This window comes from Bombyx mori, chromosome 17, assembly GCF_030269925.1.
Source record: "Bombyx mori chromosome 17, ASM3026992v2".
Classification (NCBI taxonomy): Eukaryota; Metazoa; Arthropoda; class Insecta; order Lepidoptera; family Bombycidae; genus Bombyx; species Bombyx mori.
The window spans coordinates 13,016,307-13,033,670 of record NC_085123.1 but is presented as its reverse complement, the minus strand read 5'-3'; the positions used below and the strand labels follow the sequence as shown (position 1 = coordinate 13,033,670).

The window sequence follows — 17,364 nt, the reverse complement described above, 5'->3', positions numbered from 1 at the left end:
AATATTTATGCTTTATTCATATTTAATCATTTATACAGTCATTTGTGTTTTTAAACAATAATATAAACATTAAACATATTCTGAACATTTTCACATCAAAACAGTGTCTGCTAATTATTAAATATGGTAGAATAACAGTTTTGTTGCTAATAATAAATAAATATTAACATAGAATAAACTAAACTATATATTATTATGTTAATTATTGCCAACAGTGGCGTTTGCGCCCATATATATGTAGTATAACATTATTTTTTTAATTAGTTGGTAAGAATTTGGTTTATTCATGATGTTTTTGTCTAGAACTTTTATTCAAAATTATCAATGCAGTGTTATTTTATTGTTTGGCAAATATTTATATTATCAGTTACGTGTTGTTTTCTATTTTTAGATATGCCTTGCGTGTACGTATTAAAGAGTGCAAATCCTTTGATATGACCCCATAATATGAAAAACAGTAATAGAAGTCTATGAAATTAGGAATAAGTCTTTAGTTGAAATAGCTAAGCAATTTAACTTATGTAAGTCGGTTTTGCACAGACATGTAACAAGAACAATGAAATCTCAAGGTGGCCAAAAATGTCTAAGTAATCTATATATATATATAAATGAATTGCTGTTCGTTTGTCTCGCCAAAACTCGAGAACGACTGGGCCGGTTTGGATAATTTTGGTCTTGAACTATTTGTGGAAGTCCAGAGAAGGTTTAAAAGGTAGATAAATATGAAAATGCTAGGAATGAAATAAAAATAACAATTTTGTTTTTCCTTTGATGTGTCCCCCATCAGACGGATTCCTTTTGTTTGTGTTAAGTTTATTTTATACAAAAGTTTAGGTCTTTTATTTATCGATGGAGGCATTGCGAGGTCTGACGGGTCAGTTATTAGATAATAAAATTTATTGATATTTGTTCAGAGAGGGCTTATCCACCTGATTAATCCATGAAATAACGGACACACCTAATCTCTTAACCCAGATAAAAATATCAGCCCCTAAGTACTTATTAAGAACGAAGAAATATAAACCGCTTATAAGAAAGCCCGCTCGTTCGAATTTAGGTGCTTACTCTCCCTACAAAATCATTTGGGACTACAATAATGTCCACGGTAGTGCGGTGTCCGTCAATGTTCATTCGGAGTTGTCTGATTGCGCTGAACTAATTTTAAGTGATGAATTAGATGTTTTTTCTAATTGTCTCACAACTTACAAGAAAAATCTGTCGCGGATAATTTCCCAAGTAAATATAAATTAATCATAAGAAATTAAATGTAATCAAGTTTTAGTTGTATATTTTTTTATTTTTGTTGTTAATGCACTGTCGATTGCACTTATAATTGAGGTGACATCTGCCATGTACTTTTGTCAGTTTTTCAATGTTTTTTATTGATGATCACTTTGTTGGTACAACTAAATAAATAAATTAAAACCAAGGAGTGCCAGCCCTAGCAAATTTCTCTATTTACACTAATTTCGTCCCCAATAACCACAATTTCTGGGTAAACACGGATAACACCTATTTTTGCTTTTTTTACTTAAACTGGAATGCTAATTGCATAGCTTTAATTTGGATAACAAAGATAGCCCCAAGACTCAACCATTTTGATCATGATATAGCATTTTAAACATCAACAACTACCGTAAAACTGTTCAACAAGTTGGAATTTGTCCCTAATCACCCCGTTCTACCGGTATCTTTTATCTATGTTGTCAATCAAAGATGTCAAAAGTCTCTATGAAAAATTAATCAGCTGTGGCTTGATTTATTTTTCTGTAATTAATGTTTTGAAAAATATAAATAATAATCAATTTCAAATTCTTTCATCCATAAATACGCTGGTAGATTAAATGATAATAAATCGAAACCTAACACAGTTGAGGCTTAATACCTTTTATTGCAATTGAATTAGAAAAAAAGAAGAGTATTATTTCCGAAAATGAATGCAACGATTCAGGTAAACTCCCCTTACATAAAAAGTAGATATATAGTTTTTTTCTAACGTTTACGATAATCGGTATGTTAATTAAGTTATTAAAGCATTTAACGTAGATGGTGACAAAATCAATTGTCTTAAATAATTTTCAATCTCCTAGGAAATCGAAGGTATAGATGATTATTGGGGGCCGGCATTCCGATCCGTTTACGAAGGTGAAGGGCACGAAGCATTCGTGCAACAATTAGATGATCGAATAAAGCAGCACGATAAGGAAATTGAGAAATTGTGCAATTTTCACTATCAGGTTAGTGTTTGATCATAGCTAGTGTTTGGATTGGATATACTTGTGGACTCTTGTGGATAGATCCGAAGCACTGTATATTCATGTCATAGTTCGATCCTGGTGCAGGTGCGAAATTTTATATTTAATGTTTTCATCACTCAAATGTACTGAGTTCAAAAATAGCATTAATTTAGTATTAAAAATTTGCTTAGTAAAATGCAACCTGAAATGGTTGGATGCGTACCATATACTGACCATAACTTCCAAATTGAAAAGTTTATTAATTAGTATTATGAACCTTAAAGCAAATGTTTATTGAAGAGATAATGATTTCTATACATAAAATTGCTATTGATATAAAAACTTAGAACATAGAAACACATAATATATAAACTGTAACAAAACATGTAATTGTTTGAATAATAATTTTCAGGGTTTCATAGATTCTATAAGAGAATTGCTGCAAGTCCGTTCTCATGCTGAAGAATTGCATGCTGAAATATCTAATGTAGATGCTAATGTCAAAGAGACTACTGAAGGTAAAATTGATGGTCTTATGAGCAATATTAATTTCCTAACATGAAAAACATTGATACAATACAATATGATACAATTAATCCTTTGCACTAGAGATGTGAAATTAATCCTTTGCACTAGAGATGTGAGTCTCCCTCGCTACATGATTTAATAACAAATGACAAAAAATATATAAGAATGATCGTCCAAAGCTTAACTGTGTTTTATTTAAAAAGCTAACATATTCATTGCTAGTTTTCCCATCGATTCTCTTTCGGGAGTAGTAGACATAATTGAAACTACTTTTATTATTTAATCTTAGGTTTGTTTTAGCACAATACCACCAGTATTCCAAGAATTTTGTCCTTTAAACCACAATGGTTTAAAACTTTTACTGATATGGCCTTATATAACTTAATTTTTCATTATATTCCAGCACTGTGCATTAGAGCAGACGAATTGATCAGGGCTCGAAGAGTCGAACTGAACATTGCAGCTACCATTGAAAAAATGGAACTGTGTTTACCTCTCCTCACTACTTACTCCAAACTCAAATCCCAAGTAGAAGCGAAGAGGTAGGTCAAGAGCGAATACTGTACATTTATATATTAGTATGATTAGTGGAGCTTTTAAGCACTACAAGCACCTGTCACCACCCTCGTCGAATCCGTCGCTTGCGACGAAGGGCTTGACGAGCGAATTAACCCACAGACACAGCCCACTGAGTTTCTCGCCGGATCTGGTGGTAGATTCTGCGAAGCACTACTCTTGCTAGGGTCAGTGTTAGCAACTCTCCGGTTTGAGCCCCGTGAGCTCACCTACACACGCTAGGGTAAGCTGAAATAGCCTCTCAAGGCTATCAATCAGCATAGGTAGGAAAAAAAAAGATTAGTATAGATTACATTTTATCGAGTACCCAAGTTTTTCAAGTGTAATAATGAGTTTTCTATTCATCTAAACTACGCAATTAATTTGTTTACATAATTAGCTATAGGGCATTGAAATTTGAACTTAAATTCAGATGCTTCTTGTAAATTTTACAGATATTATCCAGCACTTAAAACTCTAGAGCAACTCGAACATGTGCTACTGCCGCGAGTCGGTCCATACAAATGGTGCGCACAGATATCTTCCGATATACCACGATTGAGGCAGGCCATACGAGATGCTTCAATGGCCGATTTGAGGGACTTTCTAGAGAACATTCGTAGGCTTAGCCCTCAGGTATTATAAATAATATGATTACGAGCTATAATCTATGAGAATATTGCCTAGATGTGTGGACGAGCTCACAGCCCACCTGGCGTTAAGTGGTTACTGGAACCCATAGACATCTACAACGTAAATTCGCCACACACCTTGAGATATAAGTTCTAAGGTCTCAGTATAGTTACAACGGCTGCCCCACCCTTCAAGCCGAAACGCATTACTGCTTCACGGCTGAAATAGGCAGGGCGGTGGTACCTACCCGTGCGGACTCACAAGAGGTCCTACCACCAGTAACAAAGTTAGTTTTAACCAAATAGATTTTTGGTGACAGTCACTGATATGTACACTTTTTTTTTTTTTTTTATGGATCACTGCTCACTTCCATTTGACTTGTTTTTCACTCTTACGTTCTGAAACGTAATCAAAACCTCCTGAAATGTAAACTTACGAACATGAACGATGTTTTGTTGAAATATGATCTTTAGAAAGAATTCAATAAAAGTAAATACCGGTGGCAAGGCGTCTTGTGAGTCGCACGGGAAGGTGCCACCACTCTGCCTAGTTTTATATATAGTAAATAGGCAGTACGATGACTACTTCAATATGCACCTAATGGAACTAGAGAGAGAGTGAGAGAGATAAAAATACTTTTACTAAAAACAATCTGCATCTTTTTCACGCAGGTCGGTGCGATGGCTCTGAAGCAAACTCAAGATATGATGGGCAGAAGTTTAGCTAACATAATCAGTAAAAAAGGTAAGTTTTGTTGATAAAAAGATAACGGTAGTAATAATGGTACGACGGATTGTTATTGGCACAGGTCATAGTGAGGTTTCTTTGAAGAGCTGAGTTCGTAGCAAGTACATGACTAAAACATGATATTAAAAACAAAAGAAGGCAAAGCTAGACAATCCAGGCACCTTAGTAACAAAAAATCGACATAATTACTTAAGTAGGGCACTGGTGACTTACGTGGCAGTCAAAGGGTTAAGTAAATTGGACGTAATCGGAGTCCGGAACACGAAATACTCGTTTATTTATTTATAACTTTATATACTAGATAGTATAAAGGCGGACTTAATGCCATAGGCATTCTCTAGCAGTCTACCTTAGGGGGGTGCAGAGATGAATCTTGGTAGGTGTAGTGTGATAGTGATATTACCACACATTATCACTATTATTACTCATAAGTGTGTTCTTCGTTTACTTCGCAGATAAATCACAGGGCTTGACGGCTTCGGACGGTCCTCAGTGTCCCCACGAGCTGGTAGACTTCAGTCCTCTGCATAGATGTCTGCACATCCACACCGTGCTAGGAGCCAAGAACGACTTCATACAGTATTACAGGTTAGTACGACATTCACGTTTTGGGCACATCCAGCACGAGGCACCCTTCGAGAATCTAAATAGAAAAACGTCGACTTACAGTGCGACCTCACAAAAATTACATCTCTAAATTATTTACTCCCGTAAATCCTTAACTGTATTGCATGTCTGTGCCAATATTACATAAGATCAATCTTTCTAGAAACAATTTGGATAATATTGATAACCTACTGGTGTTATTATTGTAGATGGCAACATAGTGAGCCCAGAGACAATATTTTTTTTAAAGGGCTCCCTTCATTGTGGGTTTGTGAGCTCTGAATAAAAGCGTGTGACAAGAAATTGTGTATTAATAAATTTTATTTTTATTTTTATTTATTTTATTAGGCTCACAATACACATCACAAGCTAAAAGATACATAAAAAACACAAATAAAAAGAAACAAAATCTGGCTTGCAACATAAGTTATGTGCGCACGACAAAACAAGACATATAGTGCTGAATTTGTATAACAACGTTCCTTACAATTATGACAAAACAACACAATAACAAAAACTAATCTAACGAATAATGTAAGGAAAAAAATTTATTCACAATATAATACATTAAAAAATTACATTAACCTACCTATTTAGTTAGTACGTGGAGGATGCCCTTGAACATTTTTCTAAACGTAACTAACCTACAAGTAAAAATATCTTACTCAGGAGACGACTTTGCCAGTTCGTTATAGGTACGACACATTCGGGTAATGAGATTGTAGTAAGATATATTGTTTTTGTAAATTAGCAATGCAAATTGTTTTGGTTGACCCTCCAAGCACTAAATTTAATGTTTAGTGAAATCTGAGATAGCAGTTCAGGCGAATCCATCTTTCTTTTATTTCATTACTAATCTTACTAGTTAACTAAGATACAACGTTGACGCTTTACAACATATACAACAACAAGTATTGTATGTACAAGTATGTATTGTACTACAACTAGAGTTGCCAGACGTCCCGTATTTCCCGGGGTGTCCCTTATTTTTGGCTTAGTTTCAAATGTCCCGGCGGGACTGACTGTCCCGTATTCGAATCGTACGATTATAATTGTATTGATTTTTATAAATATGTAAAAAGCGATAAAAATATGTAAAATTTGATTTGCTCCTCGGAGAAATATCAGAAAAAATAAAGAATGTCACTATATAATGTTGTTTTTTATTTGTCCCGGGTAAAAAACTAAATTCCCGTAATTTTTTTTGCCTTTTTAAGCATTTGCCCCTTATAGGCTGAAAAAAAATCAGGCAACCCTAACTACAATTATACTATCTATGATAATAAATTTTCGATCGCAGATCTCAGCGCAGGCAACAAGCCCGCCTCGTATTGATTCCGTCGTCTGGCAATCTCCACGATTCAATCCAGGGCATCAGGAACTATCTGCACGCAGTCCTCGGCTTCTTCATACTCGAGGAGCACTTGCTGACCGCCGGGGCCGGGCTGGTGTCCAAGGACTGGTTGCTGGACACCTGGGGCATGTCGGTGACCAAGGTGGCGTCGACACTCCGGACCAACACGTCGCTAGTAACCGACCCTAACTTGATGCTTAAAATCAAGGATCAAATTATGCTGTTCATAAACACTCTTAAGTAAGTTGTTTTAATTGATTATAAATCATTATTTGTAAGGAAAAGTAATTTTTTCCCCTACCGACGCCGAAAGTTCGTTTTCCTCCCGCTGTACAGGGAAGAAAGTCTAATTTTTCCTCCCTGGGTACTGACAAGTGCGCATGCGCGTTAGTGTCTACATCTGCTCTCGCGCACCTAAAATTCTCCGCTATTGTTGTGCTCGGGTAATTTGCAATATTGTGTTTAGTGTAAAAGTGAAATAAACAAAAGACAATAAAATTTAATAGTGAAGTATTAAACAACGATGAGTTCATCAGACAGTTCTTATTCAATTAGTAGTAGTTTATTTAAAAATTAAAAAACAGTTAAATTGTTTTTTTTATGAGTGTTTGCCATTTTTACACGCGGGAGGACAATGTACTATATTATTATATATTCCATGATAATAGTCTTTTCTCTGGAGGTACTAAAGTAAAACTAGCTTTGCCGCGCGGCGTCACCCGCGTTACGACAAAAACCGCGGGTAACAACACAATGTTTCCGAAGCGAAGCGAGGGCGGGTCGCTTGTAAGTTTGACAATAAACAAATAGTATGCATGCGTGCGTGTTAAATACATGGTAGTGTGTGTAATGTTTTTTTTTATTGATTTAGTGTATTTTTTATGCATAATTTAATATAATATTAACATTCTGCACTCCTTTTCTATGTTCTCTATAGATGTGGGAAATTTAATACTCCTCCGTCTGCGCAATTTTCGTAAAAAGGGGTACAAAGTTTTTGCTTTACGTATTAATATAATATAGATGACCATTTGTCTTTTAGTGCCGCATAAAATTTTCAAATTCATTGTAAAAAAAACTTAAATCTTATTACCGCTGTTAGAAACTTCCGCGAAAAATGATCCCAAAAAAGGCTTCGATTGACTTGAATGTCTTCCAGATGCTACGGGCTGCCGACGGACCCGCTGCCGCTGCTGCTGCAGGAGATGGCCGAGCACTACACCGAGGTGCTGATGCAGCGGTGGGTCGGCGTGTTCCGGGACATACTCGACAACGGATCCTTCCTGCCCATCGAGGTACATAGATGACGTTAATGTTTCCTCTACTTGTAAAAATCTTTTTGTGCGAATTCGTGCTATGTTTTCATTAGCGTGCGTGTTACATGTTTTCTAAAATCTGCCGTGACAAAATTAAACTAGTTCAATTATTTAAATAGTTAGGGGAAAAAAACACAATAGATTCCGGCTGAAGGAGTCGCACGAAGTGAAGCTTTCCGTTGTTATTGTTCTATATTTGAAATTAAAAAGAATAATTGGAAAAGCGTTGGAAAAGTCTTAATTACTATCACTATGAAAGGCAATGACAGTAACGAATAGAATGATCATTTGTGAAAACAACGTGGCGCCTGTCGCTGACGTCACCAGTCACTCCGTCATATATATTATGTTGGTGTCTGTACTTATTTTTAAGTATATTGCGCGGACGGCTAGTAGTTTTGCTATAAATAAAGATTTTTATTTACGTTCGTACATTTAAACAAATAAAACATTAATTACCATCGATTTTCAATATCAATTATCAAACTACCATTAGTGTACAGTAAATCATCGAAAAGTGCTAAATTTTATATGAGTGCCTGTATTATAGCTGCTTAAACAATTTTTTTCTGTCAGGTTCAAAATCAAGAGGAATATGACAGCGTGATGGACAAGTTCCCTTACGACGGCGAAGAGCTGGAGACGCAACCGTTCCCCAGGAAGTGAGTCACTATACAAATATATTACAGCAAGTATTTACATAGATTCATAGAGACGACCAACATTACGTCGTTGTGTGTTTATGCAAACAATTTTAAAATCGTATGGTTTCTGCGAGTGAGAGAGAGAGAGAGAAAGAGAAAAAGAGAGAGAAGGGGGGAGAGGTTTAAATGAGTGTTTAAAAAATGTAGTTCCTTATTCGAACCACCTCAAGCGCACGCTATGCATGTTTGTACTCAATTCTCAAATTATAATTTTAATTTACTAATATATTTTTTCAATACATAATTCTCTCACACACGGCATCTTGTTACAAGGTCAAAGCATTCATGTATGGCGCGATCCCCTCTTCCGCTTTTTTTTCTTACTTATTCTAGTCACCTCGAGGGGCTATACTAGATTTACCGAACGAGTAGGTGAGTTCATGGAACTCTAACCTGACGACGTTGCTAAGAGTAGTCGCAGAATTCACCACCAGATCTACTACTACTAGGTGGGCTCACGAGGTTCTAACCTGGTGACGTTGCTAACACTAGCCCCTAGCAAGAGCAGTGCTTCGCAGAATCTGACACCGGATTGGAAACGTTACCCACTGAGAAGTTCCGAAAACTCAATGCTCAAGGCACCCTATCATCATCAGCCTGCGGCAGTCCACTGCTGGACATAGGCCTCCCCCAAAGCTCGCCACTGAACCCGATCTTCGGTTCTACGCATCCAGTTACTGGCAGCTGCCTTGCGCAGGTCGTTGCTCCATCTAGCAGGAGGGTGTCCTACACTACGTTTGCCGGTTCGCGGTTTCCACCCCAGAACACGTCTACCCCAACGATTATCGGTTCTGCGACATATGTGACCAGCACACTACCACCTCAGCTTACTAACTCTGAGAGCTATATCGGTCACCTTAGTTTTTGTCCGAATGACTTACGTATTCGGTCTGGCAATGACAAACCAAGCATAGCTCGCTCCATAGCTCGCTGAGAAACTTTTAGTTGATGGACTAGTCACACGGTCAGCGTCTACGTTTTGGCTCCGTAGGTAACGGGTAGGACGCACTGATTATAGGCACCCTATAACTTATATTTACCCGAACGATAACTCTTGTTCGTGTAGTACATAAGTCAAGCGTTACGCGCCTGCAGGTTTCCGTTCTCGTCCCTGGTGACGTCCGTGTACGTGCAAGTGAAGGAGTTCATATACGCGTGGCTGATGTACTCGGCGGGGCTGGGGCTGGGCGGCGAGCGGCGGGCGGGCGCGGCGCGGCACTCCGCCTCGCTGCTGCTCAGCCGCTCCTTCGCCGGCTGTCTGTCGGCGCTGTTCCGCCGCCCGCTGCCGCTCGTGCAGCTCGTGCAGGTCAGGCCCAGCCCTTATACAAAAAAATAACTTTTCAAACTCGAATGTAACTCTTAATAAGAAAGAACGCATAAACATGTGCAATATTTAATTTAAAAAAAACTTTGTTGATATAAATGTTATCGTCAACAGCTCTTTTAAAACAAGCCACATAATGTACTTGGCGGAATTTTTCCGTAGAAATCAATTTGTATATCCAATGAGCAGAATTTATATAGAGTACTCAAATAAAACAAAAATAATCAATTAAAAAATTAAAATTGGAACTTTTAAGTCATGAATGATCAATATGTTCGAAGCTGGCAACACTCGAATTCGGGAGTGACCCGTAAATAAAACTTTCAGATAATAGTGGATACGCAGTATTTAGAAGACGCCACGGTCTGTCTGTACGAATTCATCAGCAACATAACGGGCTCGGAACTCGTGACCACACAGGTCTGTATCGAATAATTATCATTATTAAATTATTATTAAGGGACTTTATGATCTGTTTACTAAGACCTTTAAGTCATGTCTTATTTTAATTTTATTCTTATTTTTATGAAAAATGATAATATGGAGTGAAATGAAATGAAATGAAGATGATTAATTTGAGACATTAATCAACTGGGATGAAACTAAATGAAAAGAGATGATATTGGATGAAAAATAATATCAGTAAAATGGTGGTCATTTACTGAGATTTTTTCAGTGGACTTTTTAGAGGATCCCGAGAAGTTACGTCCAGCGGCTTTGTTTCATTTTCCCACATTTGTGCACTTTCACAGATATTAAACAGTTAATAAACCACCGTTATTACACATTTAAACCTGAAGAAACACTAAATAGACAAAATGAACGCTTGTTCGCGAATCGATGTGTTATTTAAAAATAAAAATGCTAGTTACGATTTTTGTTTGTGTGGGGCAGGCCGCGGGCAGCATGTTCCAGGCAGCTCGCGACGACGCCGAGCAGCAGATATGCGACAAGCTGGAGAAGAAGGTGGACGAATTCCTCGACTTAGAAAACTATGACTGGCTCTTAGGTAACTCTATATGATAATAAGTTAAAATCCGGGACAGGTCACAGATTATTTGAACCCAAACTAAGATTCCCTGGACCGCAGTGACCAGAGACTATCGCACGTATTTATAAAAACTAGTGGTCCCCCAGGAGACGAAATTCGACTATAATTAATTGAAATTATGTTAGTGGTCGTGGCCTAAAGGATAAGACGTCCAGTGCATTCGTATCGAGCGATGCAACAGTGTTCGGGCGCAGGCGGGTACCAATTTTTGTAATGAAATACATACTTAACAAATGTACACGATTTACTTCCACGGTGAAGGAATAACATCGTGTAAGAAAAATCAGCCTTCAAACCGAAACGCATTACTGTTTCACGGCAGAAATATGCAGGGTGGGTGTATCTACCCATGCTGACTCACAAAAGGTCCTATCATCACAGACCAACAGACTTATTGATCGCACGAATATAATGCGCGATGTAGGAATCGAAACCACAACCAGTCGAGTCCGTCAGTTTTTTTTAAGGTTGATCAATTACTAGCATCGAAAAGGAAGTCTAGCCTGTAGCGAAGTATAGTTCTTCACTCTGTATAGTGAGATTTGGAAATGTCTTGATAACGTATTTTCTTGTCAAAAGCTCAGTCGAAATGTCTCCCATAAATTAGTGAGGGGGTGAACAGTTGTCGAGGTATCGAGCATCACTATAATTTTAATCTGGTCCAGTGGAGCCCATCGGACAAGCCTCGTCCTTCGTGACGGACATGCTCAGCTACTTATCGGGGGTGCTGACGTCACTGGAGCAGCTGCCCGAGCGAGCCAGGTGAGAAACTACTCCACGATAGTCTAACGATTGAAATTCGACCATAGTCATTGACACTTAAGGGTTATATTCGTTTTGTATATAACATTTAGTCTTTTGTTTTAATTTTGGATGCTTCGAAAACCAGTTTATCCCAAAGTTAAAGTCCTTCAACAAGTAACACTAAATAAAAACAAAAAAGTGTTTTTTGTCTTTTTGTACGACTAAGGTCAACGATATCGGTTTGCCTTGAAAACCATAAATATTCTGGAATTTAATAGCAGCGCCACTTATCGGATTCACGAGTAAATAAAAACCATCCAGGTATCTATGTACTTTCTTCTTCTCCATCGCTCCCTCATTGCTGAGGATCGTGACTCCGTTTTAGCTTGTCGACTGTCAGCCTCCATAAAAAATCAACGGAATCGTTACAAAAATTGTTATTTACAAAATATTACGTAGGTTACACATGATACCTGCATGTTGAATTATTTTAAACTAGCGACCCGCCCTCGCTTCGCTTCGGAAACATTAAAACACACATAAAACCAAAACAATAAAATCAAATTATTTTTTAAAAAAGTAGCCTATGTTCATCAGGGACAATGTCGGCTTCTAATGGAAAAAGAATTTTTCAAATCGGTTCAGTAGTTTCGGAGCCTATTCGAAACAAACAAACAAACAAATCTTTCCTCTTTATAATATTAGTATAGATATGTTTTAGCGTGCAATAAAATTTACTTTCTCTTTCCCTCTCTCTCTCTCTCTCTCCCTCTCGCCATCTCTCTCTCTCTCCCTCCTTTTCTCTGCCTCTCTTTTATTTTATAATTTTAATGATTTTGTTTGCTATATTGTTTACATCAAAGACATACGATCGCATGATACGCCTAATGGTAAATAATTAGCGTCACCAACTAGCACCATCAATACCAGATATAGCCAAGGTCTACTGAACATGTTAATGGGCGATTTGTTGTCTATTAGTCTATTTATATGTATATTTATCATGGTATAAACTTGTGACCCAGGGTCGCGGCGGTTCGGGCGGCAACGAACCGCATCGCCACGCGACTCCGCGCCCTGCTGCTGGACCCGGCCGTCAAGCAGATCTCGTCCGGCGCGCTGTACCAACTCGACCTGGACGTGATCCAGTGCGAGCAGTTCGCGGCCGGCGAGCCTGTCCCCGGCCTCCGGGAGGGGGAACTGCTCGAGCACTTCGCTAGTTTGAGGTAGATCTTTGTAAATTTATGAGCTAGCTATTTTTGACGTGACAACGTCTGATAATTCGGTGGAGCCGGCTGCACGCACGAAAAAACATGACTCATGCAGCGTTACCTCGCTCTGAGGTGTTCCATTCAAGGTTTGAAGTGCAAGCGAGAGCGCGCAACGAGCGACAAAGAGGCACAATCGGCCAATATGAAGTTCAGTGAAAAGTGAATGTGGTGTCAATTGCTTGTAGCAACGATAATTGCGATAATTGAAAAATGAAACCATTCCATCAGTATTTTCTTATGACGTTGTCACGTTCAACTATCGTCAGTAAACCGACTTTACAGACAACCGATTTTTTTTTATTGCTTCGAAGGGTGGACGTGCTCACAGCTCTGGTGTTAAGTGGTTACGGGAGCACATAGACATCTACGACGTAAATGCGCCGCCCACCTTGAGATATAAGTTCTAAGGTCTCAGTATAGTTACAACGGCTGCCCCACCCTTCAAACCGAAACGCATTACTGCTTCACGGTAGAAATAGGCGGGGTGGTGATACCTACCCGCGCGGACTCTGAAGAGGTCCTACCACCGGTAAACTAAGCTAACGGTCAACCGGTGGCAAAGTCTTTAGATCAAAGAACTTGATTACCGCCGCCTTGCGACACGAGGTCTGAGCCTCTATTGTGTTGTATGGCTCGTATTCCATCCCACTTCCAAAAGCTTTTTAGCATTGTTATCGTGTATTTGAAAATTTCATCGAACAGTGAACTGGTGGTAGGTTGTGGTGAGTCAGCGCGGGTAGGTACCACCGCCCTGCTTATTTCTGACGTACAACAGTAATGCGTTTCAGTTTGAAGGGCGGGGCAGCCGTTGTACTGTTAAAAGTGAAACCTTAGAACCTCATGTCTCAAGGCTGCGTTTACATTGTTAATCTCTTTGGATTCCGTGTGCTTAGTTGCTACGTTTGCTGTTAGGGGCGCTGTTCCAATTCCATACAAATTTGAGTTAACTTTTACGCGATCGAAAAGTTGAAAACCTCGCACTAAGCACACCGTTATCCCTTTAGTCGGGTGGGTCATGAGCTCGTACCCCCATTCGATGAATCATAATCAAACAGGCAACTACTGGATCTGATCACGGGCTGGGACTGGTCGTCGTACCTCCACGACGTCGGCATCGACGGCGGAAAATACACGCTCGTTACGCCCAAAGACGCGGCCACCCTGCTCGAGAAACTAAAGGAGGCCGAGCAGAAGTCTTCCGTCTTCTCTGTTCTGAAGAAAAACGAGAGAGACAGACGTAAGCTCCTCGACACCGTCCTGAAGCAACTGAAGCAGTTGCAGAATCAGGATTCTTGAAGTACGCAAGGCCCGAGCCCATTGGCGCAGTGGTTGAGGAACAAGCGCGGGGTTCTGGGCTCTATTTCCGGTTCCGGTCAGGGCTGTCTGCTGTGCGTGCCTTCGTTAGGCGCCGGAACCAATAGGCGCTCTTCAATGCAAAGCAATTAGGCAACAGAAGCAAGCATATACAGGGTGGATTCAATCACATAGATAGCCATGCAGAACAACTTAAAAAAATACATGCAAAAATCACATTAATCAAATAATTTAATGTCACTATCGAATAATATTCTCACGCAACAGTTTGTATCACACCCTGTGTAAGTTAGCATCGAATTTGATTTTGGCCTTTGGCAGAGGCTTGAAGCTTGTTATTTAGAACAAAGTTTGGATTCAAATGACATTGGAAATAAATTGTCAAGAGTTTTTGATCGTTTAAGGAGATAACTTGTAAATGTCCCAAGTGTTGCCAACGTTTATTACAACGGTAACTATTACTACCACACTCTGTACCTTCGTCAGAAAATATTTGAAAAACAAATAAACAATTCAATAATAAGTAGAGAATGTATTTAATCTGTGGTGCTTTGCTTTGAACGACGCAGTCGGAATAGAGCTTCGAATCGCGTTAGCTTTAAAATCTTTGTGTAGTTAGAAATATGTTTAAATTGTAAATAGATGAATACGTTTCGTTTTTCATTAAATTTAATAGCAGCCATATAGAAATCGGGGGAAAGCAACGGGTCGTGCTGTCTTCCTGGTACGGGAAGGATGATACCAATGAAATTGTAATTTTACATACTGGACACGCCCAGTCTTGTTCCGAGAGATCTTTTTTCTCCTACCTACGCCGAAAGTTCGGTTTTCCTCCCGCTGTACAGGAAAGAAAGTCTAATTTTTCCCCCCTGGGTACTGACAAGTGCGCATGCGCGTTAGTGTCTACGTCAGCTCTCACGCACCTAAAATTCTCCGCCATTGTTGTGCTCGGATAATTTGCAATATTGTGTTTAGTGTAAAAGTGAAATAAATAAAAGGCAATAAAATTTTATAGTGAAGTATTAAACAAATATGAGTTCATCAGACAGTTCTTATTCAATTAGTAGTAGTTTATTTAAAAATTAAAAAACTGTTAAATTGATTTTTTATTTACCCCCGGCCAGGGCTTCGCCCCTGGAACCTGGCTCGGTACGCCACGAACTTTCGGCCTGGTAGTAGAAAAAATAGTATGTGCACCGCGGGAGAAAAGTAGGACATTTCATCCCGCATGTAAAATTGCCACTCGAGCCGAAGGCGAGGAAATGTCCTACTTTTCTCCCTTGCTGCACAATGTACTATTGTGCCTGAATTCATTCGGAATAAATTTAGACCACCACCAATTTCAGTATTCACTTCAAGGCATATAAATACAGTGGACCCCGGGTAATCCGACAATCGTCACGATAATCGCCTTATCGTTGCCGCCGCTGACTACTCCCCGAATCCTGATCACGCAAGAGCCAGTCACCCCATTATCGCGGGTCCACTGTAAATGTTACTATAGTAATTAAAATAAAAGAGACGAGTTATATGTCGTTTATTTTAGATACTTCAAAGAGAGTTTAGATAATACTAACATATCTCAATTAATAATAAATTTTATAAAGACTTTTTTTTCAACCGTACTTATAATAAGGTTTACGTAGTGATAGAAGAGCATTTATTGTATTGTAATAATTAACTCAATGTACGTAATACACGTGTAATATTTATGAAATAAATTATTTTACGTTTTTTTTGGCTTTTTGTTTATTTATCTAATAACTAGCTAACCCGGCAGACTTCGTAGTGCCTCAATCAATTTTGTATAAAATAAACTTAAAAAAAACAAAAGGAATCCGTCCGAAGAGGGACACATCAAAGGAAAAACAAAATTATTATTTTTATTTAATTCGGGGCATTTTCATATTTATTTGTACCTTTTAAACCTTCCCTGGACTTCCACAAATAATTCAAAACCAAAATTAGCCAAATCGGTCCAGCCGTTCTCGAGTTTTAGCGAGACTAACGAACAGCAATTCATTTTATATATACAGATAATATAATATAAATAAAGTAATATAAAATAAACTTTGTCTACTTGGGTTTTTTTCCTACCCAAGTTGAGAGCCTTGAGAGGCTTTATTAGCGTAGCCTAATTTAACCTACTAGGTTGGCTCACGGGATTAAAACCTGATGACGTTGCTAACGCGAACCCTAGCAAGAGCCGTGCTTCGCAGAATCTACCACCGGATCGGTAACGCGACCCACTGAGAAGATCCGGCGAGAAACTCAGTGGGTTGTGTCTAAGGGTTAATTTCTCGACGAGCCCTTCGTCGCAAGCGACGGGTTCGACTAGGATGTGTGTATTTTTTGAAATAAAATTTATTACAGTAGGCGGTACAGAATCTTTTTGTACATCAGCACAAACCTATAATGAATATTTATGTTTAGTATGTATTTGTAAAATAATGGTGAACATTTAGCGATTATCCTGTGTGATTGGACGAGCTCACAGCCCACTTGGTGTTAAGTGGTTACCGGAGCTCATAGACATCTACAACGTTAATGCCGCCACCCAACTTGAGATATGAGTTCTTAGGTCTCAGTATAGTTAAAACGGTTGCCCTACCATTCAAACCGAAACGCATTACTGCTTCACGACTGAAATAGGCAGGGCGGTGGTACCCGTGCGGACTTACAAGAGGTCCTTTCACGAGAATATAATTTATGAATTAAAGTCGAATGATACAATACGGCTATTAAAATATAAATATTCGCGCACGCATGTAACTTTGACGTGCAGTCACGCTCTTAACCGGTTAATTTGCAGAGAATAGTATCAAAATTATTGATCTATATTGTGCGGCGTTATATCTCGATCTTATCGCGGCTTATCGGAGCGTGCGAGGGCGAGGTCACGACCTCTACTGTGTCAACTTGGATTAAAAAAAAATATTTTTTTTTAAATTGCTGCAGATAATATACAATAGTAGGGTGT

General features: G+C 38.7%; 1 protein-coding gene across 1 annotated transcript; it reads left to right on the top strand.

Annotated features, from left to right (window-relative positions):
• The first annotated feature begins 1,720 nt into the window (after positions 1–1,720).
• LOC101738058 (exocyst complex component 6) lies at positions 1,721–16,119 on the top strand. Its single transcript, XM_004932507.3, has 16 exons — positions 1,721–1,951; positions 2,091–2,237; positions 2,650–2,755; positions 3,169–3,307; positions 3,776–3,956; positions 4,625–4,697; positions 5,156–5,288; positions 6,607–6,900; positions 7,820–7,955; positions 8,553–8,638; positions 9,776–9,986; positions 10,332–10,424; positions 10,899–11,013; positions 11,721–11,817; positions 12,825–13,025; positions 14,126–16,119. The coding sequence occupies exons 1-16, from the start codon at positions 1,934–1,936 to the stop codon at positions 14,364–14,366; spliced, it is 2,271 nt and encodes a 756-aa protein (XP_004932564.1). The 5' UTR covers positions 1,721–1,933; the 3' UTR covers positions 14,367–16,119.
• Positions 16,120–17,364: the final 1,245 nt, after the last annotated feature.